Below are 25,710 nucleotides of genomic sequence, written 5' to 3'. Positions count from 1 at the left end.
GAGATGTTTGAGGATGGTGAAGAAGCTGAGGCTGAGCCTTCTCAATTCTCCTGCTCTGCGTACGTAGAGCTGTTGGAGACTATTGAGCGAAAATTGCCTTTTGACCATAGCCCTCCAGCTCGGGTGCGCCTTTCATTTGTGCATGATCTCCATACAGAGATTAAAAATTGGTTTCGGCATGAAAGTAATCTGCTGACATCGAGGTGATGCGCGAAAGTGGCTAGGAGGGAATGCCCCCTTTAGAAAGAGCTAAAATCTTTATAAATAATTTATAAATAATTTTTATCTGTGAAATTTTTTTCTTTCTGCAGGGGAAACATCCTCTCTTAATCTCTCTCTTTGCCATCTAAGCCCCTTCAGAAAATCATCTCCTTAAATGGCAAGGCATACGCAGTAGCAGGTCAGGCTGTGGCTTTATTACAGCACAATGCTGGTGCTTCAAGCATATCAGACTGATCTGCTAAGAGACCTGGATAGAGGCAGGGGCCTTTTTCTGATCAGGTAGCTTAGCTGCGCTGCACCACGGATCTCTCTCCGTGCTACCAAGCAAGCCGCCTCCGCCATGGGCAGGACTATTGTGGCCATGGTGGCAGCAGAGAGACATCATTGGATGAACATGGCAGACATCGGGAGGAAAGAAAATGTTTTCTACTCGATGCTCAGGTTTCGCCTTCTGAACTTTTCTGTATTTCCATTGAGACAGCAATTTGAGAAGTGCAGGGAGATGAAGGGGCGCTCTGCTGCTTTCAGATCCTTCGTTCCACGAAGGTCCAGGTCTGAGTCCGAAGAACATAGGGTTCCTGGCCTGTCTCAATCTGAGGATCAAAGATGGGCACAGAAGGTTAGTGTCGCAACTCGCGGTCCTTCCCCACCTGCGGGCAGGGGGTAGAGGAATCGTGGGTCACGAGGAGGTAAGCAGAACTTAAGGGGTATGATCTAGACAAGGCAGTGTTCTCATCCGAATCGGAGTGATACAGAGGTATCTACTCGTTCCCTTTTGGGATTTTTAACCCTCTGGAGTCTAAGAGGTTATCAGGAGAAAATAGCCTCATAACGCGTGTATGGGTTTATCCTACCCTTCCTAACTCCCCTGTAACCACCAGCTCTCCACCTGATCGAGGTTAGGTGGAAACCTCTCGCATAACTGTCTCCTATGCTGGACCTATAATGTTTTTATGGTTCAATGTTCATAGCAACCACCTGAATGATAGTCTAGACTGAAATGAGGTGCCCCTAGAGGCGCAGGAGGGTGGGTGAGTAAATGTAACCCTCTCTGTATATACTTATGTGTATTTAATTGCTGGTGGTTATGTGTCTACTAACAAACTCTGTGAGTTTCCTTTGCAGTGCTCAGTTACAGTGTTTACTAAACATTCGCCAGCAGCAGCCATCTGGTTTCATGTTCCGATATTAGGTGGCTGAGATCACAGGTTTCTGAGGGAGCCTCCTTGATCATCAGGCCTGGCACAGCACTGCAGGGAATTTCATGGATGTCCGGCCAGGTCACCCAGAGGAGTCTCCTGCCCACTTAGGGTTGGTGTCGCATCTACCGGGAAGTGGAGGTGGCAGTTACAGAAGTCTTCTTGTATATGCTGCCTCAGGTGATGCTCCCCTCGCCCGAGGTTTGTAAAATTGAGCTTGCCTCTCCCGTGGGATTCAGCACCTCTGCAATGCTTAGGAACCTTTAAGTACCCATGCTAAGCTTGGTGTACTTTCTCAAAACCACATGGTGATCAGTGTGCACGTGAACACTTTGCGCACTTTGTAAAAATCCACAAGTGGTAAGTTTGCACGCAAGACTCTGCAAACTTTCTGAAATCTTGTACGATAAGGGTTACGCGCACTGCTTCGTTCCCTTTCTTGAGATGATTAGACCTTGGTTCCTTGGGCTCCATTCAGCCAGTGTGTATTTGTTTATACACCTCAAGCATCGCTTCCTTCAACATGAGGGGCTATTTGGGTGATTCTCATGGTAATTTAGCAGCACTCCCCTTTTTCGCCTATGAGTGTGATTCTCTGAGCCCAGAATTCTCCTCTCGTATGAGACTGAGTTCTCTGTTTTTTCGCAAGAGTGCTCCAGTATTGTTTCCATAGATTGAGTTGATGACTCTCAATCATACTGTTTCACGAGTTCACATCTACGTATATTAATTCAGTAAGGTTATGCGTATTTGGCGTGCTGTCCGGGTGGAGGTCTCCGAGCTCGGGATGTGGCCCGAACCCAGAGTACTCCCCCCGGTTGTGGTAAGACTAGATGGATCTATAGTGAGGAGAATGGGATGGAGGAGGGATGCTGAAAACTGTCAATGAACAGAGGTAGGTTCTGCTGTTATTTATGCCTTGTCATGAGTTGATTACTGATTGGTCTCCACTTGTGTTAATCAGGTTAATGAACTGCGACTGCTTCTACCGAACTTTGTTATAAAACTGCATTTTGAGATACACTATTCCATCTATGAGCTGCTCTATATGAGTGCCACGAGAGCCCCTCCTTAGAACAGTATTTGAAAATCCATGCTATGGTAAGTGTGCACATGAAGTCTTTGCAAACTTTCTGAAATCCACACTGTGGTAAGTTCGCACGCTAGTATTCTGCGTTCCTTTTAAAATCCTATATGGTGAGGGCTTCGTGCAGTTGCTTCGTGCCCTTTCTTGAGTTGGCAAAAGCCCCGTTCATCTTGGGCCTCACTCCACCTATGTATCCTCGGTTACCTATCTAAACAGGGTGTTGCTACTAGAGAACTGTTGAGACAGCTCTTTCAGCAAGCTTATGCGTAAGCTAGCAGTAGCCCCTGTGTGACAGGCAAGACTTGGTACAAATGCTAGGTTCTTAGCTGTATCCCTTTAAAGGAATCTTTCCTGATTCCAAGCCTTCAGCTCTACCCTGGGCCGAGGCCCTAACAATTAAGTTGGGTATGTAGCTTAGGCCTTTTGGCCATAAGGGGTACGGTCACAGACAGCCGTCTAAACGTCCCAGGGGCAACTCCCATGGAAATGGTAGAGTTGGTACTTAGTGCTCGCCATGATTCTGGCCTGCACTCCCTTCAGCATGGCGATGTGGGTATACTGTTCCCCAAAGCGCCCCCTAGAGGATGCAGTTCGATGTTCCCTCAAAAGGGAACTGTCTCAGGTTACGTATGTAACCATAGTTCCCTGAGTAGGGAATGAGACACTAATTATAATGCCATATTATAAATGCCATTATAATGACATTTTTTTTTTTAAAGCCATGACACCATATAATCATGCATTCTTGATTGTTTGTGGTTTTCCCTTTTGGGAAAAGGTAAAATTTGTTATTTTTACAGTTGATCACTATGTGGGACCATTAACCCTTTAGATAGGCCTGTGCAAATAAAGGCTAAGTTTGTGGCTTGTATATGGAGTTATATGGAGTATAACAGAAAATTATAGTGTTTGTGTGTGTGTGAGAGATTCTTGATTGTTGGTGGTTTTCCCTGTAACATTTTTTTTTTTTTTACAGTTGATCACTAGATAGGACCGTTAACCCTTTAGATAGGCCTGTGCAAAAAAGGCTTAGTTTCTGGCTTGTATATGGAGTTATATGGAGTATAACAGCAAATTATAGTGTTTGTGTGTGTGTGTGTGAGAGAGAGAGAGAGAGAGAGAGAGAGAGAAAGATAGGGTGTGAGAGAGACCTTTGTGCATTTACTTTGATGTATTGGAAAAAAATCCAAATATGCACCTCAGCTCTCAGGAGTAAACAATAACAAATGAAGTGTGTTTATGCACCTGCTACCTTTTGATGGTGAAAAGTACGGATGGTCTATGTGTGAAATGCTCATCTTTTCTTGATGGTAAAGCCAGTTCAAAACCTTAAAATCCTATTAAAAAAAATCTACTTTGCATCAAATTTATGAACATAATGTATTATGAACCAAAATGCAATACCAACTTCAAATAAGCTGCAGCTGGCAGGAGGGGTCAAGCTGCATAATCATTTCTAAAACTTATCACACTGTACAAGTCAAGCCCTTCCTCATTTTGCTTGCTGCTCTTCTCACAATTAAATGTCCAGCACGATGGCATGCAAGTGTTTAAATCCATGTACTTTGCTTTTGTTTAGTCTATACTTATCACCACCATCAAAAGGCAGCAGGTGCATAAATACACTTTTGTTTACTTCATGTAGTTCTGAGAGCTGAGGTGTACATTTTGATTTTCTCAAATACATCAAGGTAAGTGCGCAAAAGTCTCTCTCACTCTCTCTCTCTCTCTCTCTCTCTCTCTGTTTCTCTCTCACACACACATACACACAATATAATATGCTGTTATACTCTATATAGCTTTATATACAAGTCAGAAACTAAGTTTTTTTTTGCACAGGCCTATCTAAAGGGTTAATTGTCACTTCTAGTGATCAACTGTAAAAAATAAAAATTCTGACTCTTCCCAAAAGGGAAAACCACAACAATTAAGAATGCATGATTATATGGTGTAATGGCTTTGCAATCAAAAAATTTTGTTATAATGGAAGTCAATGGGGCAAAACCCGCCACCAACAACAAATTAGGGAGACACATTTTTAAATCTAATGCTTAAGAAAAACTAAAAATGCATCAAAGCCAATTTTGCTACTAATCTTTGACATGCCCAAAACTGTTATAAAAAGTAAAAAAAAATCCATCCACAATTACTTTTATATTGAAAATAAGTAATTTTGTGTTTTTCCACCCAAATCAGTGACATCATATATGAACTTGGCAATTAAAGAGTTAAAATCTTGTATTTTTTAAAAACATTTGGTAGTTTTGAAAAGTGCAAGCTGCTCGTGGGTATGAACTCATTAGAGATAATGAGTTGAGATGGGAAAAACTGGACATCGCGTTGGTTTCATACGGATTACTTTAATAAAGAATATTTATTTTTGACATGACTAAATTAATTTAAAAGTAAACATTTCAAGCTTTCTTTACATATATTAACGTTTTTTGAGGCGAGTATTCATAGAGATTTAGATTTGTTCATTATTTAGTTTTTATTATTATTATTGTATTATTATTATGACTTAATGCGAAAAAAGTAGACCATGTGTAGTTTAAAACAAAACCTTATTCTTATCTGTACAATAAAAAAATGTTCAAAGAATTTTTAGTTCTGTTAGCGGTCATCAAGAAAATTCTGTGACAGACAGCACCAGTGCGGGCTTCGGCCCCAGAGGGTTAATGTTCTGGTGACAGTCTTGTTCAAGATGTGTTGTTTTGATTCAGTTGTTTGGAGCTTGTGGAGTTTCCACTGTCAAATACTGTACAATAAAGAGAAAGAGAAAATACAATAAAGATCTGCTTTAATGCAAGATAATAAATGATAGCATCCACTCATTAACTTACAGTAGTTTCTTCAGTTTACAGTGTGGATCCTTCAGAAGAGCAGAGCGCAGCATTACCCCTGAGTGTCCTGGTTTATTACTTCTCAGATCCAGTCCTGTCAGGTGTGAGGCGTTTGATCTCAGAGCTGAAATCAGAGCAGCACAGCCTTCCTCTCCAATACTGCAGCTCCTCAGCCTGCAGAGAGATAAGAACATGGATGATCTCTGACTGTGTTTGTTTTATTGTAGGAGTGTGTTTGTGTGTGTGTTTGTATGAGCTCTACTATTTCTATACACCACGATCAGTGCAACAGAGATTTTAACTTGGCAGCAGCTAAAATATTAATTTAAATTCACTCTTACCCACACGATTCCTTTTCGTGATGTTGAATTAGTTTATAATAGTGTAAAGTTGATAATGTTAAAATAAGGTTAACATTATTGTATAACTATGACATATATTTTCCTTGCACTTCTTTAAAGTTCACTTAATTTGGATCAAGTTTAAATATTATTGTAGGTCTGTTTAATGCGTTTCTAATAAGTAACTAATCACAAATTTTGATTAACCCTTTGCGGTCAAAGATCATCAACGGCCCCAGATTATTATTGTTTTACTTTCACAGCACATTAAACATCACTCTCTTATCTGTCATTTTTAAAATAGATATTCACCATGCATTCAGTCACGTCTGCAGCAATTTATTTGTGTTCACATATATACAATGAATCAATAAGGGTTTATAGTCAAAAGTTGCATATACAGAGATACATGGATATTTTTACTGATGTTTACTTCATATTTCTCACATACTTCAGAATCATAATTTATATTCATTTTCCATTGAATTACGTCATCTGATGATAATTTTCTGCTCCCAGTGCTGTCATTTCCTTCTAGCTATTTTTAGCTGTACAAGATAGCTTGTTTTGCTGCTTGATATTACAAATTGGTGTGTCTTACCATATTATTTTTATGTGTTAACCTTATGAACACACTGGTTTGTAGATATTTTGTTTTTTACCGTTAACTGTAAACTTTGTAATTCTTCTTATTTCTCCATGGCTGATAATGAACTAGAACCCTTCACTTACTTTTGCATTGAAGAATAAGGTGAATACTTTGAATTATTTATTCATCAGGGACCCGTTGTTACATTTGAGTCTCACGCTGACTGGAGGTTGTGGATGTCACTTTTACAAACTCTCAGGTCTGAACTTAGTCAGAGGAGCAAGGTTAACTTAAATCTTTAAATTGTTGGTCTACTGCTTGCTCAGAACAAAAGTGTAGTTTGTTAGTCACTTCAGCACAACTTGTTAAGTCAGTGATAGACAAAAATCAAAAGGTCTCTGATGATTTTCCTGCTGCTCTATTCATCCATGAGCCTTCAGTCTGTTCTGGAAACATCAGCCTCCAAATGATCTACTAGTCATGATGAGTTCAGGAGAGATCAGAATAAATCAAATATATATATATATATATATATATATATATATATATATATATATATATATATATATATATATATATATATATACACAGTGGGGATCGAAAGTTTGGGCACCCCTTGCAGAATCTGTGAAAATATGAGTAATTTTCAAAAAATAAGAGAGATCATACTAAATGCATGTTAAATTTTATTTAGTACTGTCCTAAGTAAGATATTGTGCATAAAAGATATTAAAATTTGTTCAACAAGACAAAAACATTGCTGAAATTATTAAAATAACCCCACTCAAAATATTTACATATTTGAACCCTTTCCAGCAGTGACTTTATGATTTTGAGATGCACCTTATCACACTGAGGACATTTGAGGGACTCAAACACAACTATTTAAAAAGATTCCAACATTCACTGATTCTCCAGAAGGAAACAAGATGCATAAAGAGCTGGGGGTGAAAACTTTTGAACACGATGAAGATGGCCAAATTTGTCTTATTTTGTTGAAATGTAATTTTTTTCCATTTAGTTCTGCCCTTCGTAAGCAACAGAAGATACTTGTATGTTTCCCGGTACACAAATTAAGTACAATTTACCTTGATCTTCAAATTCCAAAAGTTTTCACCCCCCAGCTCTTAATGCATCTTGTTTCCTTCTGGAGCATCAGTGAATGTTTGAATCTTTTTAAATAGTTGTGTTTGAGTCCCTCAAATGTCCTCAGTGTGATAAGGTGCATCTCAAAATCATAAAGTCACTGCTGGAAAGGGTTCAAATATGTAAAGATGTTGGAAAACTGAAGAATCTGCAGGACCTTAAAGATTTTTCTGAAGAACGCTGCTCAGTTTAACTGTTCAGAACAAACAAGGGACTCATGCACAACCATCACAAAACAGAAAGACACCAAGGGTTCCCAAACTTTTGAGTGGGGTTATTTTAATAATTTCAGCAAATTTTTTGTCTTGCGGAATAAATGTTAAAATATTTTATGTACAATATCTTACTCAGGACAGTACTAAATAAAATATAACATGCATTTAGTATGATCTCTCTTATTTTTTTAAAATTACTCATATTTTCACAGATTCTGCAAGGGGTGCCCAAACTTTCGATCCCCACTGTATATATTTTTGTCAAGTAAGAATGTATCATGCTAACTACATAATTAAACAATAAGAATCCAGTTTAGAGATAATAAATACATAACATCAGTTGCTCAAAGATGAATCTAAGAGTGAAAGGTGCATACCTGACAACGGAAAAAGTAGCATTCACGAATGCTGTTCCCCTTATACAGTATAAATACTCTTTAAACCAATTAAAATATTCAAGACTTTGTGCTATTGATTACATGTAAATCTTTTATTTATGAATTGGAGAAAGATGGTCATTCTGTCATTTTTGTAATTATTTATCTTTATGTTTAACCCTCTGAGGTCTAGGGGGTTTTGAGGGCCTAGAGAAGTTTTGACATGCTTTTTTCAGTTGCTTCAAAACATATACATGGCTAAAATCTGAAAACAATGTGTTCAGTACAAACGGTGCTATAATATTATATAAAAAGCACATATGTAAATTATTTAGTTTTGAGAAAACAAAGTTTCTGCGTGGTTAGTGAAAAACTACAATTTTGAAGTCACTGAAATTTTGTAGCCTTGAATTTTTGCTTCAAAATGATGTGAAAATTATCTTGTTTACTCACTCACAGAAAGCGATAGATTGATTTAAATTTTCTAAGACACTTTTTGTTTGTAACCAGCATGTGCGAGTAACTAGGCGTCAAATATCATGAATATTATTGTGATTTACACCTAAGAAAAAAAGGCCCGCATAATGAGCTGCACAATGAGCCTTTCAGTCAGATGTGTAACTGAGAGGGAAGAGTAACAAGAAAGAATGTGAGGACAAAATAAATGTATATATTTGTATGTTTGTAGTTTATTTAGAAACTATTTAACTATCCCACAAACTAATTTGAGATTCACTTGCAAGTGCAGTTAAACAGTTTAGTGGTAACAATCAAAGCTGACGTTCAAAGCTGAATTTTTAGCATCATAACTCCAGTCATACGATCCTTCAGAAATCATTCTAATTGTCATGAATCTGGTCTAGGAACTTCCGTTCACTGACCACCAGAGCTCACCCACTCACTATATTGACTTTTGCACCACACCCACTGTTGCATTTCACCCCGGACTAAAGTTCCCATCATCCATTGCACTGATTAAACGGACATAGCTGAATGCACTGATTACACACACACACACAGTATAACACTCACTCAGATCACTTTCAAACTATCAAGTATTGTTTAGCCCATTATGGTGTCTCTAGAGGTGGTGGCTGATGCTGCAGAACCTCTTGGGGTAGTGATGCTCACTGCTATGTTCTCAGAGGCGATGGCATTCTCTGCAGATTCTCCAATGGTGGTGGCACCTGCTGCAGAACCTCCCAAAGCAGCGGGGTTAGCTTCAGCTCATGGTATGGTGGTGGCGCCCAGCAATATACTTTCAGCCCATCCTATCACGGTCAAAGTGACTGGTATTGAACTCTTTACATGTCCTGTAAAAAGGTATGTTACTGAACTCTCCCCGTATTCTGATGATCCTACTGTAGAACCTTCAGAGGTGGCGGCATCCACTGCAGAACCTCCAGAGTTGTCAGTAGTATCCACCTGTGAACTTCCTGCCTGTCCTGTCATGGCTATGGAGGCTATCCCTAAACTTCCTGAACTCTAATGTCCTGTCATCGCTATGAAAGCCATCTATGAACACTTGTCATGTCATGTCCTATCACAGCTAAGGAGGCCGTCTAAGAACTCTCGTCCTGTCCCATCACGGCTATGGAGGCTGTCTATGAATGCTCTGGGTTTCCTGCCTTGGTCTCTAAGACCATGTATTCACTGCCTGTGTTGTCTGTCTTTGCTCTCCCATTGTCTCTGCCATGCATCCCGGCCGTGGTGCTAGGTTTTGCTTGGCTGTGGTGGTCTTCTGCTCTGCCCTAGTGGGCTCCAGTCCCATCTGCTCCACCCTGGCGGGCTCCAGTTCTGTCTGCTCTGTCCTGGCAGACTCCAGTTCCATCTGCTCTGGCCTGGTGGGCTTCAGTTCCATTTGCTCTGGCCTGGTGGGCATCAGTTCCATCTGCTCTGGCCTGGTGAGCTTCAGTTCCATCTGCTATGCTCTGGTGGGCTTCACTTCCATCTGCTCTGGCCTGGAGGGATTAAGTTCCATCTGCTATGCCCTGGTGGGCTTCAGTTCTGTCTGCTATACCCTGGTGGTATGTCATGAATCTGGTCTAGGAACTTCCGTTCACTCACCACCAGAGGTCACCAGCTCACTACATGGACTCTTGCATCACACCCACTGTTGCACTTCACCCCGGACTACATTTTCCATCATCCATTGCACTGATTACACACACACACAGCTAAAACCAATCACACATTTACTATATAACACTCAATCGGATCACTTTCAAACTGCTGAGTATTGTTTAGCCCATGTTGTCTTGCTTCCTGTGTACTTTAGGTTACCTCTCTCGTCTTGCCCTCTTTGGATACTGTTTGCAACTGCCTAAACCTTTCCCTTGTACCTGGATTATCCCTCTAGTTTCACCCTGTTGGATTATGTTTGCCGTTCTCAATAGTGCGTTCAGCATGTGGTCGCATTAGATATAATGAAGTGAGACGTAAAAAACAGACATCACATTGTTTTCATATGGATTACTTTATCACAGAATATTTGTTTTCATTAGCACTTGCTTAGTTTAAATGTAAACATGTGAAGCTTTCTATAGATATCTCTCTCATATCTGTTCGTTGAGTATTCACTGAGTTACAGTTTTTAATGACACGTTTCTAAATGAAGATCCACAGACCAAGGCTGCAGACAGCGCACCTTGTTTGTTTTCTTTATTTTATAAATGCACAAAGTTTTGTTGTTATTATATGTGGATAAAAATAAATATTCGATTTGATTGATGTATTGCTCTTAACTACAATCAAAACTGAAAGTGTAATTTAAGTATTTTTCAGGGTTAACAGAAGAAGAAGCCTCAACACGCATACAGTATACATGAGGATCGACTCCAGAGGGTTAATGTAGTGTATTATAGTAACACTGAATTACAGTAAACTACAGTCCAATTTGTCTTAATTTACATACACTACATTACACAGTTATTCTATATACAGCAAAAAAATAAATAAATATAATAATAAATATCCAAAATCATAACCTATATGAGCTTCTTTCTTTGGTGAAACACAAAACATGATATTTTGAATATTGTTGGCAACCAAAGTAGGGCACCATTGCTTTCCATTCTGTGGATAAAAACATCTTCTTTTAATTTCCACATAATTTTTTGAAATGCCTTGAAGAAAAGTAAAGTGATGACAGAATTTAAATGTCTGTAATGTAAATGTTTTTGTTTGGGAGTATTTACACTGTTTGTTGTGTTCAATAATATAATAACATTCACCATAGTTTCTTCAGTTTACAGTGTGGATCCTCCAGTAGAGCAGAGAGCAGGTTCACTCCTGAGTCTCCTGGTGTATTAAAGCTCAGATTCAGTTCTGTGAGGTGTGAGGGGTTTGATCTCAGAGCTGAAATCAGAGCAGCACATCCTTCCTCTCCAATACTGCAGTTATAAAGCCTGCAGGGAGTGAAGAACATTAATTATCTCAGAGACTGTGTTTAAGTTTTAGGGTGAGAGTGTGTTTGTGTGTGTGTGTGTTTGTTTGTTTGAGCAATACATTTTCTATACACCAGGATCAGTGCTATAGATATTTTAACTTGCCAGCACAAGCACAAGCTAAGAAACTAATTGAAATACACTCTACTCACATGATTCACAATACTGGACTAGTTTATAATTTCATTCTTCAAATATTTTGTAGTACTATACATGCAATATCATTACAGTATAACTATGACATATTACTCTGTTGTTTAAGATTGTTGGGAGGTTGAGAGGGCTGGTATATTTGGAAAATAGACATTACTCTTCATTTTTTTTCTCACATTGAATTAGGAAAAGTAGCATTTATAAATGTTATTCTCTCATATATAAAATCTCTTCAAACAGATTAAAATATTCTAATCTTTGTGCCACTCATGCACCTGTATTCTAATACTGGTGTGCAGAAATGATAGAAGCACTTCTAGATTCTAGCTGTCAATGCAGCTGTGATATTAAAGAAAAACATTACAGTGTTGGGTTTTATAAAAAAGATTCCATCAAAATATTTCAATTAATTAGATAAAAATTAAAAAAAAAATTAATTTTTTTTTGCCAGCACAAGCACAAGCTAAGAAACTAATTGAAATACACTCTACTCACATGATTCACAATACTGGACTAGTTTATAATTTCATTCTTCAAATATTTTGTAGTACTATACATGCAATAATTAAATAATTTAATTAAATTATTTTTAAATTTTTACATTTATTTTAACATTCAAGCATCCTTCACACAATAGCCCTTAATTTGTCATTTGAAGGTCTCAGCTGTGATCCCATTTTTGTAAATGTCATATCACTGTCTTCAATAAAATAAAATATAAAAATGTATGCTTTTTTGTAGTTTTTTTATTATTATTACTTATTTAGCTCTAAAAGTAACACATTTTATGGAAAATATGCTTATATTATTTAAGATTTATTATTTGTTATACTTCACTAAGAAAAAAAAAATAATTCGAGTAAGCTCAGAGTGCCAAAAACTTAAATTTTGGAGGGTTTGGTGACATCTGGTGACATATGAGGGCATAAAAATATCAAAAATATCAATAGCCACTATATGACTGTAGTACTCAATGGCTACATATAGGCTGAACTCTCTAAACCATTGTTGTAATTAACTTAAGCTCTTAAGTTTTAGATTTTATCACAAGTTTGAAGTGAAGAATAAAAAATATATAAATAAATAAATTGAGTTGGTTATGATCATACAAAGATGCCAAAATATGCTTATAGACAAATCTGACCTGCTATAAGGAAAAGACAAAGAAGGAGACAGAGTCAACATTAATTGTGTGTATGTGTGTGTGTGTGTGTGTTTGCTTTTATTACATGGTCGGGACCTCAACATGTAAGCACACTCACATAGTGGGGACCAACAACATAGTTTGTAATAGGCTCAGGAGGCGTTTCCTAGTGCCGTTTTTTTAGGAATCCCCTCCATGAACAAAACCTGGATATCTGTGTGTGAGTGTGTGTGGCAGTCCTGTTCTACAACACCCCTGTCAGTGATGCGCGGGTCAGTGTATAAACAACCCACACCCGACCAACGTTTTCAACTAACCCATCCTGCAACTTGGATTGCAATAAAGAAAAATAAAATATTTTACCCGACCCGCTTCCTGACACGCATTTTTTTTAGTAGGAAATGCGTTGCCCCTTTATATTAATTTAATTAATTAAACAAGCTATAGCCTAAAGGATCATAAGTATTATGTCCGCACACATAAAGCTTGCCACAAAGAACCGGTTAAAGTAATGTGTCTAAATTAGCAAGGAGAGTTTTGTTTAGTAAAAAAATTGTTTAGTAATAAACTGGTGTTTTCTGTGTCGCTGCAAAGATGAAGTTGATGATGTGGACTCGCCGTGAACGCCAGAGAGAAATGCACATTTCATATGGATTACATAATCAGAGAGTAGCCTATTTATTTTGGTTATAATTTTTTTGTTTAAAAGTAGACATTTCAAGCTTTCTGTAATATATTGTCACAACTCGAGTCTCGAGATCCAAGTGCGAGGTAAAAATGGTTTATTTGCACATCAAATAGCCAACAATGAGAAACGTAGGAAGACGATGGCATAACCCCAGATGACTCACGTCCAGACCACTCAGCTGCAGTAACTCAAACCCAGCGCAGGAATCCCAGGCGGGCGAGGAATAAGGTCCAGAGAATACCAACTGGAGGAACAGGAACACAACTAGACAAGAGAGACAGACGAGAATCAACGAACCAACAACACAACCAGGATGCCAGCCAAACGGTGGACTAATGGGTGGCACCGGATGAATTCTCCTGTACACTGGAGGGAGTTTGAGGCAGACTGCCACCGGACTAATAATCTTGGTGACAGTAAATGGGCAATAAATTTGGGCGCAAGCTTATTACCGACAGATCGGAGAAGAATATTCTTTGATGAAAGCAACACTTTTTGACCTATGGGTTCGGAAAAAGATGGTTGATCCGACACATCAAAAATACGGGAAAACACGTTCGATTTGATGTTCTTAGAACCTGAACTATAAGAAATAGAAAAATCAAAGCAACTGAAAAAAAGAGCCCACTGAGCCTGCCTAGAGTTTAATCTTTCAGCGGACTTGATGTATTTAAGATTCTTGTGATCGGTCCAAACAATAAAAGGAAACCCCGAACCTTCCAACCAATGACACCATTCTTCCAAAGCGAGCTTGTCTGCCAACAGCTCTGTTACCAATGTGATAATTATGCTCGGCAGGGGACAAATGGTGAGAAAATATGCACAAGGATGCACCTTACCGTCTGTGAGGGAACGCTGGGATAGAACCGCACCAACCCCCAGCTCTAACAAGTCAACCTCCACCACGAACTGCCGGGAAGGATCAGGGGCAATAAGGATGGGAGCTGAAATGAAACAGCGATTGAGTTTGGAAAATGCAGCTTCCACTGCACTAGAACACCTGAAAGCAGTCTTAAGGCTGAAATTGCGAATAAACCGCTGGTAGAAATTGGCAGATCCCAGTAACCTCTGCAGGGCCTACGAGACTCTGGAGTTGGCCAATTTACCACAGCCTGGATCTTGTCGGAATCCATGCCCACCCCCTTGGCAGAGACGATGTATCCCAAAAAAGGAACAGACTGTGCATGGAAAACGCATTTCTCCGCCTTGACAAAAAGCCCATTCTCTAAAAGCCTCTGAAGCACTCGCTTGACGTGTTGAACATGTTCCTAGAGAGAATGAGAAAATATCAGTATGTCATCCAGGTAGACATAAATGAACTGATCTACCATATCTCTCAACACATCGTTGATGAGTGCTTGGAATACCACGGGGGCGTTACAAATGCCAAAAGGAAGAACAAGATATTCAAAGTGCCTGGTCTTCCATTCATCCCCTCTCTCTTATATGAAACAAATGATAAGCATTACGGAGATCCAATTTCGTGAAAAATTATGCCCCCTGCAGACGCTTGAAAGCCACCGACATCAACGGCAAAGCATAAGTATTCTTCACTGTGATGTCATTCAACCCTCGATAGTCAATACAGGGACGAAGAGAGCCATCTTTCTTTTTCACAAAAAAAAAATCCTGCACCAGCTGGAGAGGAAGAAGGGTGGATGATCTTGGCTGCAAGAGAATCAGAAATATATTTCTCCATGACCTCCCTCTCCGGATTGGAAAGCGAATATAATTTACCTTTAAGCAGGGATGTACCTGACAATAACTCTATAGCACAGTCATAGGGATGATGAGGAGGAAGAGAAGCAGCCCGAGACTTACTGAACACTCTCTTCAGGACGAGGTACTCACGTGGCACATTAGACAGGTCAGTGTGATCATCCTGAAACACAGAACAAGACACAGGAGAACATGCAGACAACAGATACGACAATATTCGCTCCAGGACAAGACAGTATTTTTTTCCCCAGTTTATGTGGGGATTATGGAGCACCAGCCAGGGATGCCCCAAAACCACAGGGGCAGCAGGAGTGTCAGTGAGGAGAAAGTCAATGTTCTCAGTGTTGTCCAGAGATGATGAGTTTTAGGGAGACTGTGGAATGTGTGACGGAGGGTAACGGCTGACCATTAAGATGGACTGAGAAAGTTCCACCATGGGTATCTTAAGTCTTTTAGCCACATTAATGAAGTGTCAGCCTTACCGGTAGCGAAGTGACAGAAAGAGAGGATTTATTAAAAGTTGCTTCATCCATCAGTAATCTCTTACCTACTGACAGACACCGGCTTTTACTGGACATTGCAGAACAAAGTGACTGGCGGCTCCACAGTACAAGCATAAACCTTTCTCTCTGCATCTCTGCTTCTCCTGCTGTGAAAGGCAAGACCTGCCCATCTGCATGGGTTTCGGGATCAGGGAAAGAGAACTAACTCTCCTCAGTTACTGATGACAGGTTGCTATGATGACTGACGTCAGGGATTCTCCATAGTGTCTTCTGCTGGACACGCCTCCTTACTCTGGCATCCACATGAATAGCCAGCTCAATGAGTTTAATCACCCCGCGGGTAAATCCGAGGAATAAATCTCATCCGTGATGGTGTCCGAAAGTCAGTGTAGAAACAGGTCCAACTGTGCCTCAGAATTCCAGCCGCACTCCGTGGCTAAAGTATGAAATTCGATAGAATAATCGTCTACGGTGTGATCCCCTTGTTGCAGCTCCGCGAGAAGTCTAGCTGCCTCTCTGCCATAAGCAGCACGATCAAATACCTTCTTCAGCTCCTCTGAAAAACGCTTGGAAGGAGGCGCAGCTCGGAAGTATCTGTTCTCACATGGTGGTTCCCCAGCTAGCCGCTCGTCCTGTGAGCAGAGTTATAATGAACGCTATCTTAGACTCCTCGGTGGGAAACGATGGTTGAAGAGAAAAATAGAGGGAGCATTTAGACAAACATGAGCGACACAACTGGGGCTCCCTGGAAATAAAAGGCTGGTGGTGGTAGACGAGGCTCAGGAGAATGGGTGCTTTGATCCACGGCAGTTGGTGGATTGGACGCAGGTGGTTGCTGAGAAGAAACGGTCTCTAACTTGAAGCGCTGAAACTGAGTGGTTAGTTCTGAAACCTGAGTGACCAGGGCTTGGACAGCAACACCCGTAGCCATCATCTGGTCCTCTTGGCATTCCATGCGAGAGTTACAACTGGTTAAAAAGTCTCGTAATTCTGCCGAGCTTGCTGGATCCATTCTGGTTGGTTCGTACGAACCAACAAACACGAATAGGATGCCAGCCAAACTTAAAGGCAGATCAAATGAGTTGCAGCTGGTGCTCATTAACGCAGCTGCTGCTAGTTAACAGACGCACACAATCAGACAGAGATGCAAGATAAATGCACTGACCCATGAACCGTGGCATATATTGCGTATATTTCTTTTTAAACCCACCGACTAAAAGATTAAGACATTACCTGACCCAAAATATCACCCAAAGTTTCTACAGCTTTTTTCTTAGCTATTTCAGAATCTGGAAAAATTGCTGGGGATAACTTGTTACTGCAGTCAGTAGAGGGATAAGAATGTGTGTGATGTATGGCATGATAAATGCTTGTCACTTCTGCTGCCCAAACTTTGTCAGCCTGCAGCCAGATTGCACTGAATTGCATGTTTCTTGATGATGTTCTTTTTTTTCTGTGATCACATGCATAAAATGCAAAAAGCTCTCTCTGCTTCACCATCTAAGGCCTTAACCAAGAATATTTTATGGTCCATTCGCTATTAAAAGTGCATCTACTCTTTTTTTGTGGCCACACTGGCCATGGCTGCTTAACCTGACCGAAAAGCGTGCTTGCTCTCCAATTTGAGATTGTTGAAAATGTTGAGGAGGCGTTCGTGCATCAGTCAACAGTTTGATTGACGTACGACTCAGCCCAACGACTAACGCTTTTATTGCTCTCCTCTGAACTATTGGACATAAGTTAACAGTATGCCTATGGACATACCCGTGTATTTATTAGGCAGGACCGATGCTCAATTTGCATGAGGCAGGACAAAGGGTAAAATTACTGTACAGTACAACGTACAGTGGGACAGGTGGTAACTCTTTTCGTGCCAGTTATTCAGCCAATAAACTGTATGCCTATGTGTTTTAAAATTGTGACTAGTACTATATAAATTACAAAGGTTTAATTGGCATCTTTATTTCAAACGACCGACCAACCGTGACCCAAATATCATGAAAAATATTTTTGGATGATTCGTAACCGCGGGTAACCGCGGGTGACCGCAGGCACCCATTCATTTTGGATCAAACTCCGCATCACTGACCCCGATAGTCTTGCCATGGAACTACGCCTCTACACACACTGACACAGCCTGCTCTCTGGGAAGGGGCAGAGGAAACCAGGGAAAGATGTGGAGGTGCACGGTATCAACGCCGCCTACGAGACTAAACAAAACCCAATATAAAGGTAGGTTACAGTAGATTTACTGTGGTATTTTAGTCAATTCACAGTTACCACAGATGTACCATTATTTTACATTTAACTATTTTTAAAAACATAATATTTTAAAATGATAACATAATTTAATATGTTTTATGGTTATATTATTGTAATATCATGGTTGTTTTTCATAAGAGTGCATTCCACGGTCATATACATTTTAAAGAAATTATCAGGGGCAATTAAAAGTTCTGATTTGAGAATTGAGTTTAAAGATTAAAATCCTTTGGCAGTGATGGACATTATTCCTGTAGAAGAAATAACACAAGACTGCGGAGCAAGTGACTGGCTTTAGAGAAAGTGACTACTTTTGTCATGTTTACAGATGTGAGATGCAGATACTTTAAGACTTGGACTATTTTTTAAGGGACCTTAAAAGGTTAGTTCACCCAGATAGCAAAATGATGTCATTAAAACCTTACCCTTGTGTTGTTCCAAACCTGTAAGACCTCTGTTTATCTTTGGAACACTGTTTAAAATATTTTAGATTTAGTCCGGGAGCTCTCAGTCCATCCATTGAAGCTGTGTGTACAGTATACCGTCCATGTCCAGAAAGGTAAGAAAAAACATCATCAAATTAGTCCATGTGATATCAGAGGGTCAGTTAGAATTTTTTGAAGCATCTTAAATACATTTTGGTCCAAAAATAGCAAAAACTACATCTTTATTCAGCATTGTCTTCTCTTCCGTGTCTGTTGTGAGAGAGAGTTCAAAACAAAGCAGTCTGGATATCCGGTTCACGAACGAATCGTTCGAAGTAACCAGGTCTTTTTGAACCTGTTCACCAAATCGAACTGAATCGTTTTAAACTGTTTGCGTCTCCAATGCGCATTAATCCGCAAATGACTTAAGCTGTTAACTTTTTAAATGTGGCTGACCCTTAATTTGCTCAGCGTTCGCATATGGTACAGTCTTTGCCTGGTTTTATTAACCTGTGTTTGAATGTGGGTAGTCCAAGTCAGGTCCTCTGAGATGTTTACACCAAGGTACTTCCTGGTAACATACACACAAGCTACTCAACCTCTCCACAGGGGTCCCGCTGATCATTAAAGGAGTAGTGTAGGGTTGCTGCTGTCTCTTCCTGAAGTCCACAGTCATCTCTTTAGTTTTACTTACTTCCAGAGACAGACTGTTGTCCTGGCACCATGATGTTAGTTTGTCTACCTCATCCAAGTATTCAGTCTCATTATTGTTGTGAATGATGCCCAGAACCAGAGTATCATCAGCAAATTTGATTATAGATGTGGAACTGTGAGAAGACATGCAGTCATGTGTGTAGAGAGAGTAGAGCAGGGGACTCAGGACACAGCCCTGTGGAGCTCCTATGTTCAGGGTGATGGACCTGGAGATGAACTGGCCTACTTTCACCACTTGAGGCCTGCCATTGAGGGAGTCTTGAATCCAGTTGCAGAGTGAAGAATTCAGGCCGAGGTCTGTGAGTTAGAAGCTAGCTTTATGGGGACTATAGTATTGAAAGCTGAGCTATAGTCGATGAATAACAGCCTTACATAGTTCCTGTTATTGAGGTCAATATGCATGAGCGAAGATTGCAGGATGTGAGAGATGGCATCATCAGTGGATCTGTTGGGGCGATAAGCAAACTGAAGAGGGTTCAAAGTATCCGGGATGGAGGAGCAGATGTGGTTTTTAACCAGTCCCTAAAAGACCTTCATGAATATTGATATGAGGGCAACTGGATGATAGTCATTCAGACAAGAGGGTTATTGTTCTTAGTCACAGGGATGATAACATTTTTTTAAAGGAGGTGGGAACAAAAGAGGTAGCAAGAGACTCATTAAAAATGGATGTAAACAAACCAGTGGGCTGATCAATGCAGGACCCTGCCACATGCATCGGGAGTCATTCCACCCTACCAGTGTTTGGTGGCCCTTACTGCACGTCGGAAGAGCATAGCATGATGTTTTGTACTCGCTCATATTTCCTGACAAAAAGACCGGCATTGTATGCAGAACTGTGATTTTTTACTGTTGCACGGATTCTGTCCTCCCATGGTTTCTGATTTGAGAAGGTCCTTATTGTTACTGTTTCAGTTGCTTGCTAGGCTAGCGTGTTTACAAAGCTTAATGCTACATCCATGAACTTACTGACATCAGATGAACTTGCCCGAAACATGTCCCAGTCAATGTCGTCAAGAGCCGCCTGTAGCATGGCTTCAACACGTCACCACTAGAGGTCGACCGATAGTTGATTGCTGGAACAATCGGTTATCGGCAAAAATCCATGCCGATAGTTTTCCACATTTCGTCCTTTGCTGGAGCTGCTGATAGTTTCCCGGGTTAAGTCCGTTGCTGGCTCTGTTTTCATTATACAGTGCAAGACTGACCTCTAGTGGCTGAAATGACTGACAGCATGTGCTGTTTGTTCAGACATGTGACGCTGTACGCTGAACAGAGCGGTCTTCAGACAGAAAATCCTGCTGCGCCTCAGAGCGGCATTCACATAGTTTAACATTAAATTAAATTTTATTCACCCTGAATCATTGATAATGTACATAATGAATTGTATAGAGCTATAATATAGATCGCTCTCTCTGTTTGTGCCGTTTTTTTAAATACTGAACTTCAAACTTATCTTTGCCTCATTGTTCACTCTTGAAGTAAACTTGTGTCCACTTGGTGAATAAATAAACTCTTTAAGAGCACTGCTAGAGTTGAACACGGCATGTCCAGAGTGTCTAATACCAGTGTGAGTTCTACTAGACTAAGCACTGCTCTTTTATTTTAAAAAAAGCCCAATTTGGATCCAGTGGATGTCACGGTTGGTAAACCGTGATCTCGGGATGTTTACACTTTGTGGTGAATTCTGTGTGTTCCGCGTCTGCACTGATTAGTTTTGGGCGTCTCCGTAAATTGTATCGGCAACAGCTGCCACTCATTACTCATCCACTATATAATGGCTTATCTCACGTCTTGTGTTTGTGAGATCGTGGTTCCATGTTCGATGTGTTTACCCCCCGTCTGGCTTCAGTGTTGTTTTGCATTTGGGTGTCTGTGTTTCCCCAGAACCTCATCCACTCTTCGCACGTTCACTCAGCCACGGACACTTACCTTCGGCTCTATTCCCCGCAGTTCCTGTGCCACTCTCTCCTGCTGCCTCACGCCGTCTGCATCCGGATTACTCACCTTCTCTCCACCACCGTCTGGACCACCGCTTCCTGGTTTTATTCCTCCGTTTGTCACACAGTCTGCGTGTATCCGAATATGGACGCTTACGTTTTACTGGCACTTCAATACTCGCCAAAGAGTAATCGTGATCCATAACAATGACAACCAAACCATATGCGCGGCTATAACATAACCACCACTTCCGCATTTGACCATGTGATATTCCAGTGTGGTGGAACGTCACATGGTCTACACGGGAAACAAAACATAGAGCGGACATTGCGTCACTGAGAAGCAACATTTCTTTTCCGGGACGGACAGTTATTTAAAATCGGAATTTCTCTGAAATAAAAAATCTTTGGAGACTTTTGAGATATTGTAAGTACACAACTGGAGGAAATATATCACAATGTGCAAGTTATTTTCGGAAATTTTATTACAAAATTCCTACATATTGGAGCTTTAAGTGATGGGTTATAGGAAAATTACCAGATTTATTTGATTCTGATCAGATCTTAAATCTTTGTGATTTTGGTGGCAGTGTAGCTGTCGCTGAAAAGGTTGAATTTTCTTTTAAGTATTTCAGTCATTTATTATTGTGAAAATGTATTTAGTTCACAAATGTTGTGTAATTGTAACGATGAATCACTCGACTTAGGATCCATTTGCAAGCTTTTATTTGAACACGCGTAGTCGTACAGGCGAAGGGTCAGGATCAGCAAACACAGTGTCACAGGAATATCACAATCGTAGTCAATATCAAGCAGTGGGTCGGGGTCACAAGCAAGTATCACAGTCCGTATAACAATCAGGGTTCAAAGGTAGGCAGCAAAGGTTCACAGATCGATAAACAACAAAGGTTGGCAACTGGGAAAACAAGACAGGGTAAAATGCTCAGAAATGTTAGCCGTGGCAGTAACAAGACCTCGCAATGAGGTGATGCAAAGGTCTGGCTTATATGGCAGTCTCTGATAGGGAACACCTGGCCGGAGATCAGTCCAAGGTACGGGGCTTATGGGTAATGTAGTCAGTATCAGTGTACGTGAGTGCTTGGATGCATGTAAGTGTCAGTATTCGGGTGATGGTGCCCTCTGCTGGCCACTGGAGGGACTCACGGGGTTCGTATCCGTGACAGTAATGTTAATTTGTAATTTGTATTTGAGTATTATAAATACTGGTTAATAACAATTTTTTATTATTATTACTATTATCATTATCATCATTTAAAACTCTTTAGTTAACTTTATTTAGCAAGAATCCTTTAAGTTAATAAAAAATGACAATAAAGACATTTATAACAAAAGATTGTTCTTTTGAACTTTCTATCAAATAAACCTGAAAAAAATCTAGTCACTTGGTTTCAACATAACAACAACAACAACAAAAATAATAATAATAAATGTTTTTTTAACAGCAAATCAGCATATGAGAATGATTTCTGAAGGATCATGTGACACTGAATACTGGAGTAATGATACTGAAAATTCTACTTTGCATCAGAGGAATGAATTACATTTTAAAATACTTTAAAGTAAAAAGCAGTTATTTTAATTTGTAAAAATATTTAAAAATATTACTGTTTTTGCTGTACTTTGGATCAAATAAATGCAGAAGAGACTTCTTTTAAAAAAAAACATTACACATCTTACAACTTTTGACTGGTAATTTATAATATATTTAATACTCCAATTTTTAATATTAAAATTATGAAACAAACTGTTTCTCAAGTTTTTTTTTCTTCACTACTGCTGCCTGAACGATAGATCACAACACTATCTTTCAGCGGTGGAAGAAGTACACAAATCAAGTACTTGAGTAACCATCTGATCTTCACCAGGAAGAAAAAAAGTGTTTTAAAGTTTGTTGTTTTGCAGAACATCACAGTTTTATATGACATGAGAAAAAGCCCCAAAGTTAGGAAGAACATTTAAAGGAAAATATAATAATATGTTCATAATGATTTTTGTTTCTTCTCAAGCCTTGCCTGTGGTTTAATATCTCAGTGATTGAATAAAAATACTTTATATCTAAAAATTACCTCAAATTATCACCAGCAAGCTTGTTAGCTAGACCAATATTTACTTATTTTCAGAATGGTTATGAGGAAACATTCATATCTGTCTACTCGGCTAGTTAATCCAAACACTATAAAAATGTATGATGTTGATAAACTATATGAAAACACACAAAAAATAGGGCTAAATGCATAGTATTTTACATTTAGTCATTTAGCAGATAGAGACATACAAATGAGGACAGTGGAAACAATCAAAAACAACAAAAGAGCAATGATATATAAGAGCTATAACAAGTCTCGGTTAGCTTAAATGCAGTACCTGTAGCAAGGGCATTTAAATAATATAATAAATAAAAAGAAAATAGATATAATAGAAAAAGAATAGAACAAGCTAGTATTAGAGTTTTTTTATTTTTTATAAATATATAATAAAGAAAAAAATAAAATAGAATACTAAAAGATTAGGAAGGTAGATTTTTTTTAAAGAATAGAATTAGAATAATGAGTATGAATAGAAAATATACGTAAATATATGTATAAAGTGAAACAAACTCTCAAAAGTTTGCTCCAAAGTTCCAAACTCCTCCCACTACCCACAATCCTGAGAGAGAGAGTGGCACAAAAAAGCTCAGTCATTGGCTCTTTCAATTCTTTGTGTGAGTGACTGTTTTTATTTGACAAAATTAAAAATCCAAACCGCACTGTGCTATTTGCTCATTCAATGGTTTGTACATGGGTTTGTATGTTTGTGTGCATTTCCCATTCATCTCCTATGGGTGACTATTATTGTGCACAAAGGACAAATTTAGTTTTTTTTGTCTATTTGTTTTTTTTTTTTATCAACCACTTAACTTTTTTGAATTGAGTCATTTGTGTGTGTGTGTGTGTGTGTGTGTGTGTGAGAGAGAGAGAGAGAGAGTGTGTATGTGTGCTCAGTTGGCAAATTAAGGAAAAGTAGCCAAGTCTCTTACCACTCAGATTAAGAAAACTATTAAAAAAGATCCCATCTCCTTTTTATAACAGTCTGCAAAAGTTTGGGGACTGAGGAGACAAGTTGCTCAAGTTTAGGAATAAGAATGTTGTCCCATTCTGGTCTAATACAGGCTTCTAGTTGCTCAACTGTCTTAGGTCTTTGTCGCATCTTCCTCTTTATGATGTACCAAATGTTTTCTATGGGTGAAAGATCTGGTTCCTTTCCAGATGTGTAAGCTGCCCATGCCACACACACTCATGCAACCCCATACCATCAGAGATGCAGGCTTCTGAACTTAACACTGATAACAACTCGGGTTGTCCTTGTCCTCTTTAGTCAGGATGATATGGCATCCCAAATGAACCTTGGCCCAGAGAAAATGCCTGCACTTCTGGATCATGTTTAGATGTGGCTTCTTTTTTGACCTATAGAGATTTAGCCGGCAACGGCGAATGGCACAGTGGATTGTGTTCAGTGACAATGTTTTCTGGAAGTATTCCTGAGCCACTGTTGTGATTTCCATTACAGTAGCATTCCTGTATGTGATGCAGTGCATCTAAGGGACAGAAGATCACGGGCATCCAGTATGATTTTCCAGCCTTGATCCTTATGCACAGAGATTGTTCCAGATTTTCTGAGTCTTTGGATGATATTATGCGCTGTAGATGATGATTACTTCAAACTCTGAGAAACTCCTTTCTGATATTGCTCCACCTCTTTTCACCGCAGCATTGGGGGAATTGGTGATCCTCTGCCCATCTTGACTTCTGAGAGACACTGCCACTCTGAGAGGCTCTTTTTATATATACCTAATCATGTTGCCAATTGACCTAATAAGTTGCAAATTTGTCCTCCAGCTGTTCTGTGTATCTACATTTAACTTTTCCGCCCTCTTATTGCTACCTGTCCCAACTTTTTTGGAATGTGTAGCTCTCGTGAAATCCAGAATGAGACAATATTTGCATTGAAATTTAAAAATGTCTCACTTTCAACAATCAATATGTTACCTATATTCAATTGTGAATAAAATATATGTTTATGAGACTTGTAAATTATTCCATTCCTTTTTTACTCACAATTTGTACAGTTTCACAACTTTTTTGTAATCAAGTTTGTGTGTGTGTATGTGTGTTTATATTTGGGTTGCCCAAATTTGTCCAAATTTGTCCAAAAAGATGCCTGAGACTGGGCTAAATGGTCTGAACTGAGGGTGAGACGGCAGCAAACAAAACCTCTTCTAAAGAAAATACATTAGAGTTTTTACTTTTTACTCCAAACATTATAGTAACTGAGATTTGATGAGACTCACTGTAGTTTCTTCAGTTTACAGTGTGGATCCTCCAGTAGAGCAGAAAGCAGCTTCACTCCTGAGTCTCCTGGTGTATTATCACTCAGATTCAGTTCTGTCAGGTATGAGGGGTTTGATCTCAGAGTTGAAATCAGAGCAGCACAGCCTTTCTGTGTAATATGACAGCAGGAGAGACTGTAGAGAATATACAGAAGATTAAAAATAAGTTATTGGAGCTTGACTCGTGTGTCCAATGTAATTGCTGAAACACACAGATGTAATACATATTATAGATATTAATTATTAAACCAGACACAGAGAGTGACTCAGTCAAGTCCCATTTTAAAAGACTTCAGACTCAAACTGAAAT

The 25,710-nt window shown here is 39.4% G+C and overlaps 1 protein-coding gene across 3 annotated transcripts in view; it reads right to left on the bottom strand.

The window, feature by feature from the left end:
• Nucleotides 1–4,396: 4,396 nt before the first annotated feature.
• Nucleotides 4,397–25,710, bottom strand: part of LOC127987352 (NACHT, LRR and PYD domains-containing protein 3) — a 30,242-nt gene continuing 8,928 nt past the window's right edge. The window contains exons 7-10 of one of the 3 annotated variants that reach the window (XM_052589645.1): nt 25,362–25,535; nt 11,253–11,426; nt 5,352–5,525; nt 4,397–5,266 (exon numbers count right to left, since the gene is read on the bottom strand). In XM_052589645.1, coding sequence (XP_052445605.1) covers nt 5,260–5,266; nt 5,352–5,525; nt 11,253–11,426; nt 25,362–25,535 — 529 coding nt within the window. In that variant the 3' untranslated portion in view covers nt 4,397–5,259. The remainder of the gene's footprint in view (nt 5,267–5,351; nt 5,526–11,252; nt 11,427–25,361; nt 25,536–25,710) is intronic. The other 2 variants (XM_052589646.1, XM_052589647.1) reach the window with 2 other exon arrangements.

Source organism: Carassius gibelio, chromosome B22 (assembly GCF_023724105.1).
Source record: "Carassius gibelio isolate Cgi1373 ecotype wild population from Czech Republic chromosome B22, carGib1.2-hapl.c, whole genome shotgun sequence".
Lineage (NCBI taxonomy): Eukaryota > Metazoa > Chordata > Actinopteri > Cypriniformes > Cyprinidae > Carassius > Carassius gibelio.
The sequence above is the reverse complement of the archived record's forward strand: the minus strand, read 5'-3'. Positions and strand labels throughout refer to the sequence as shown.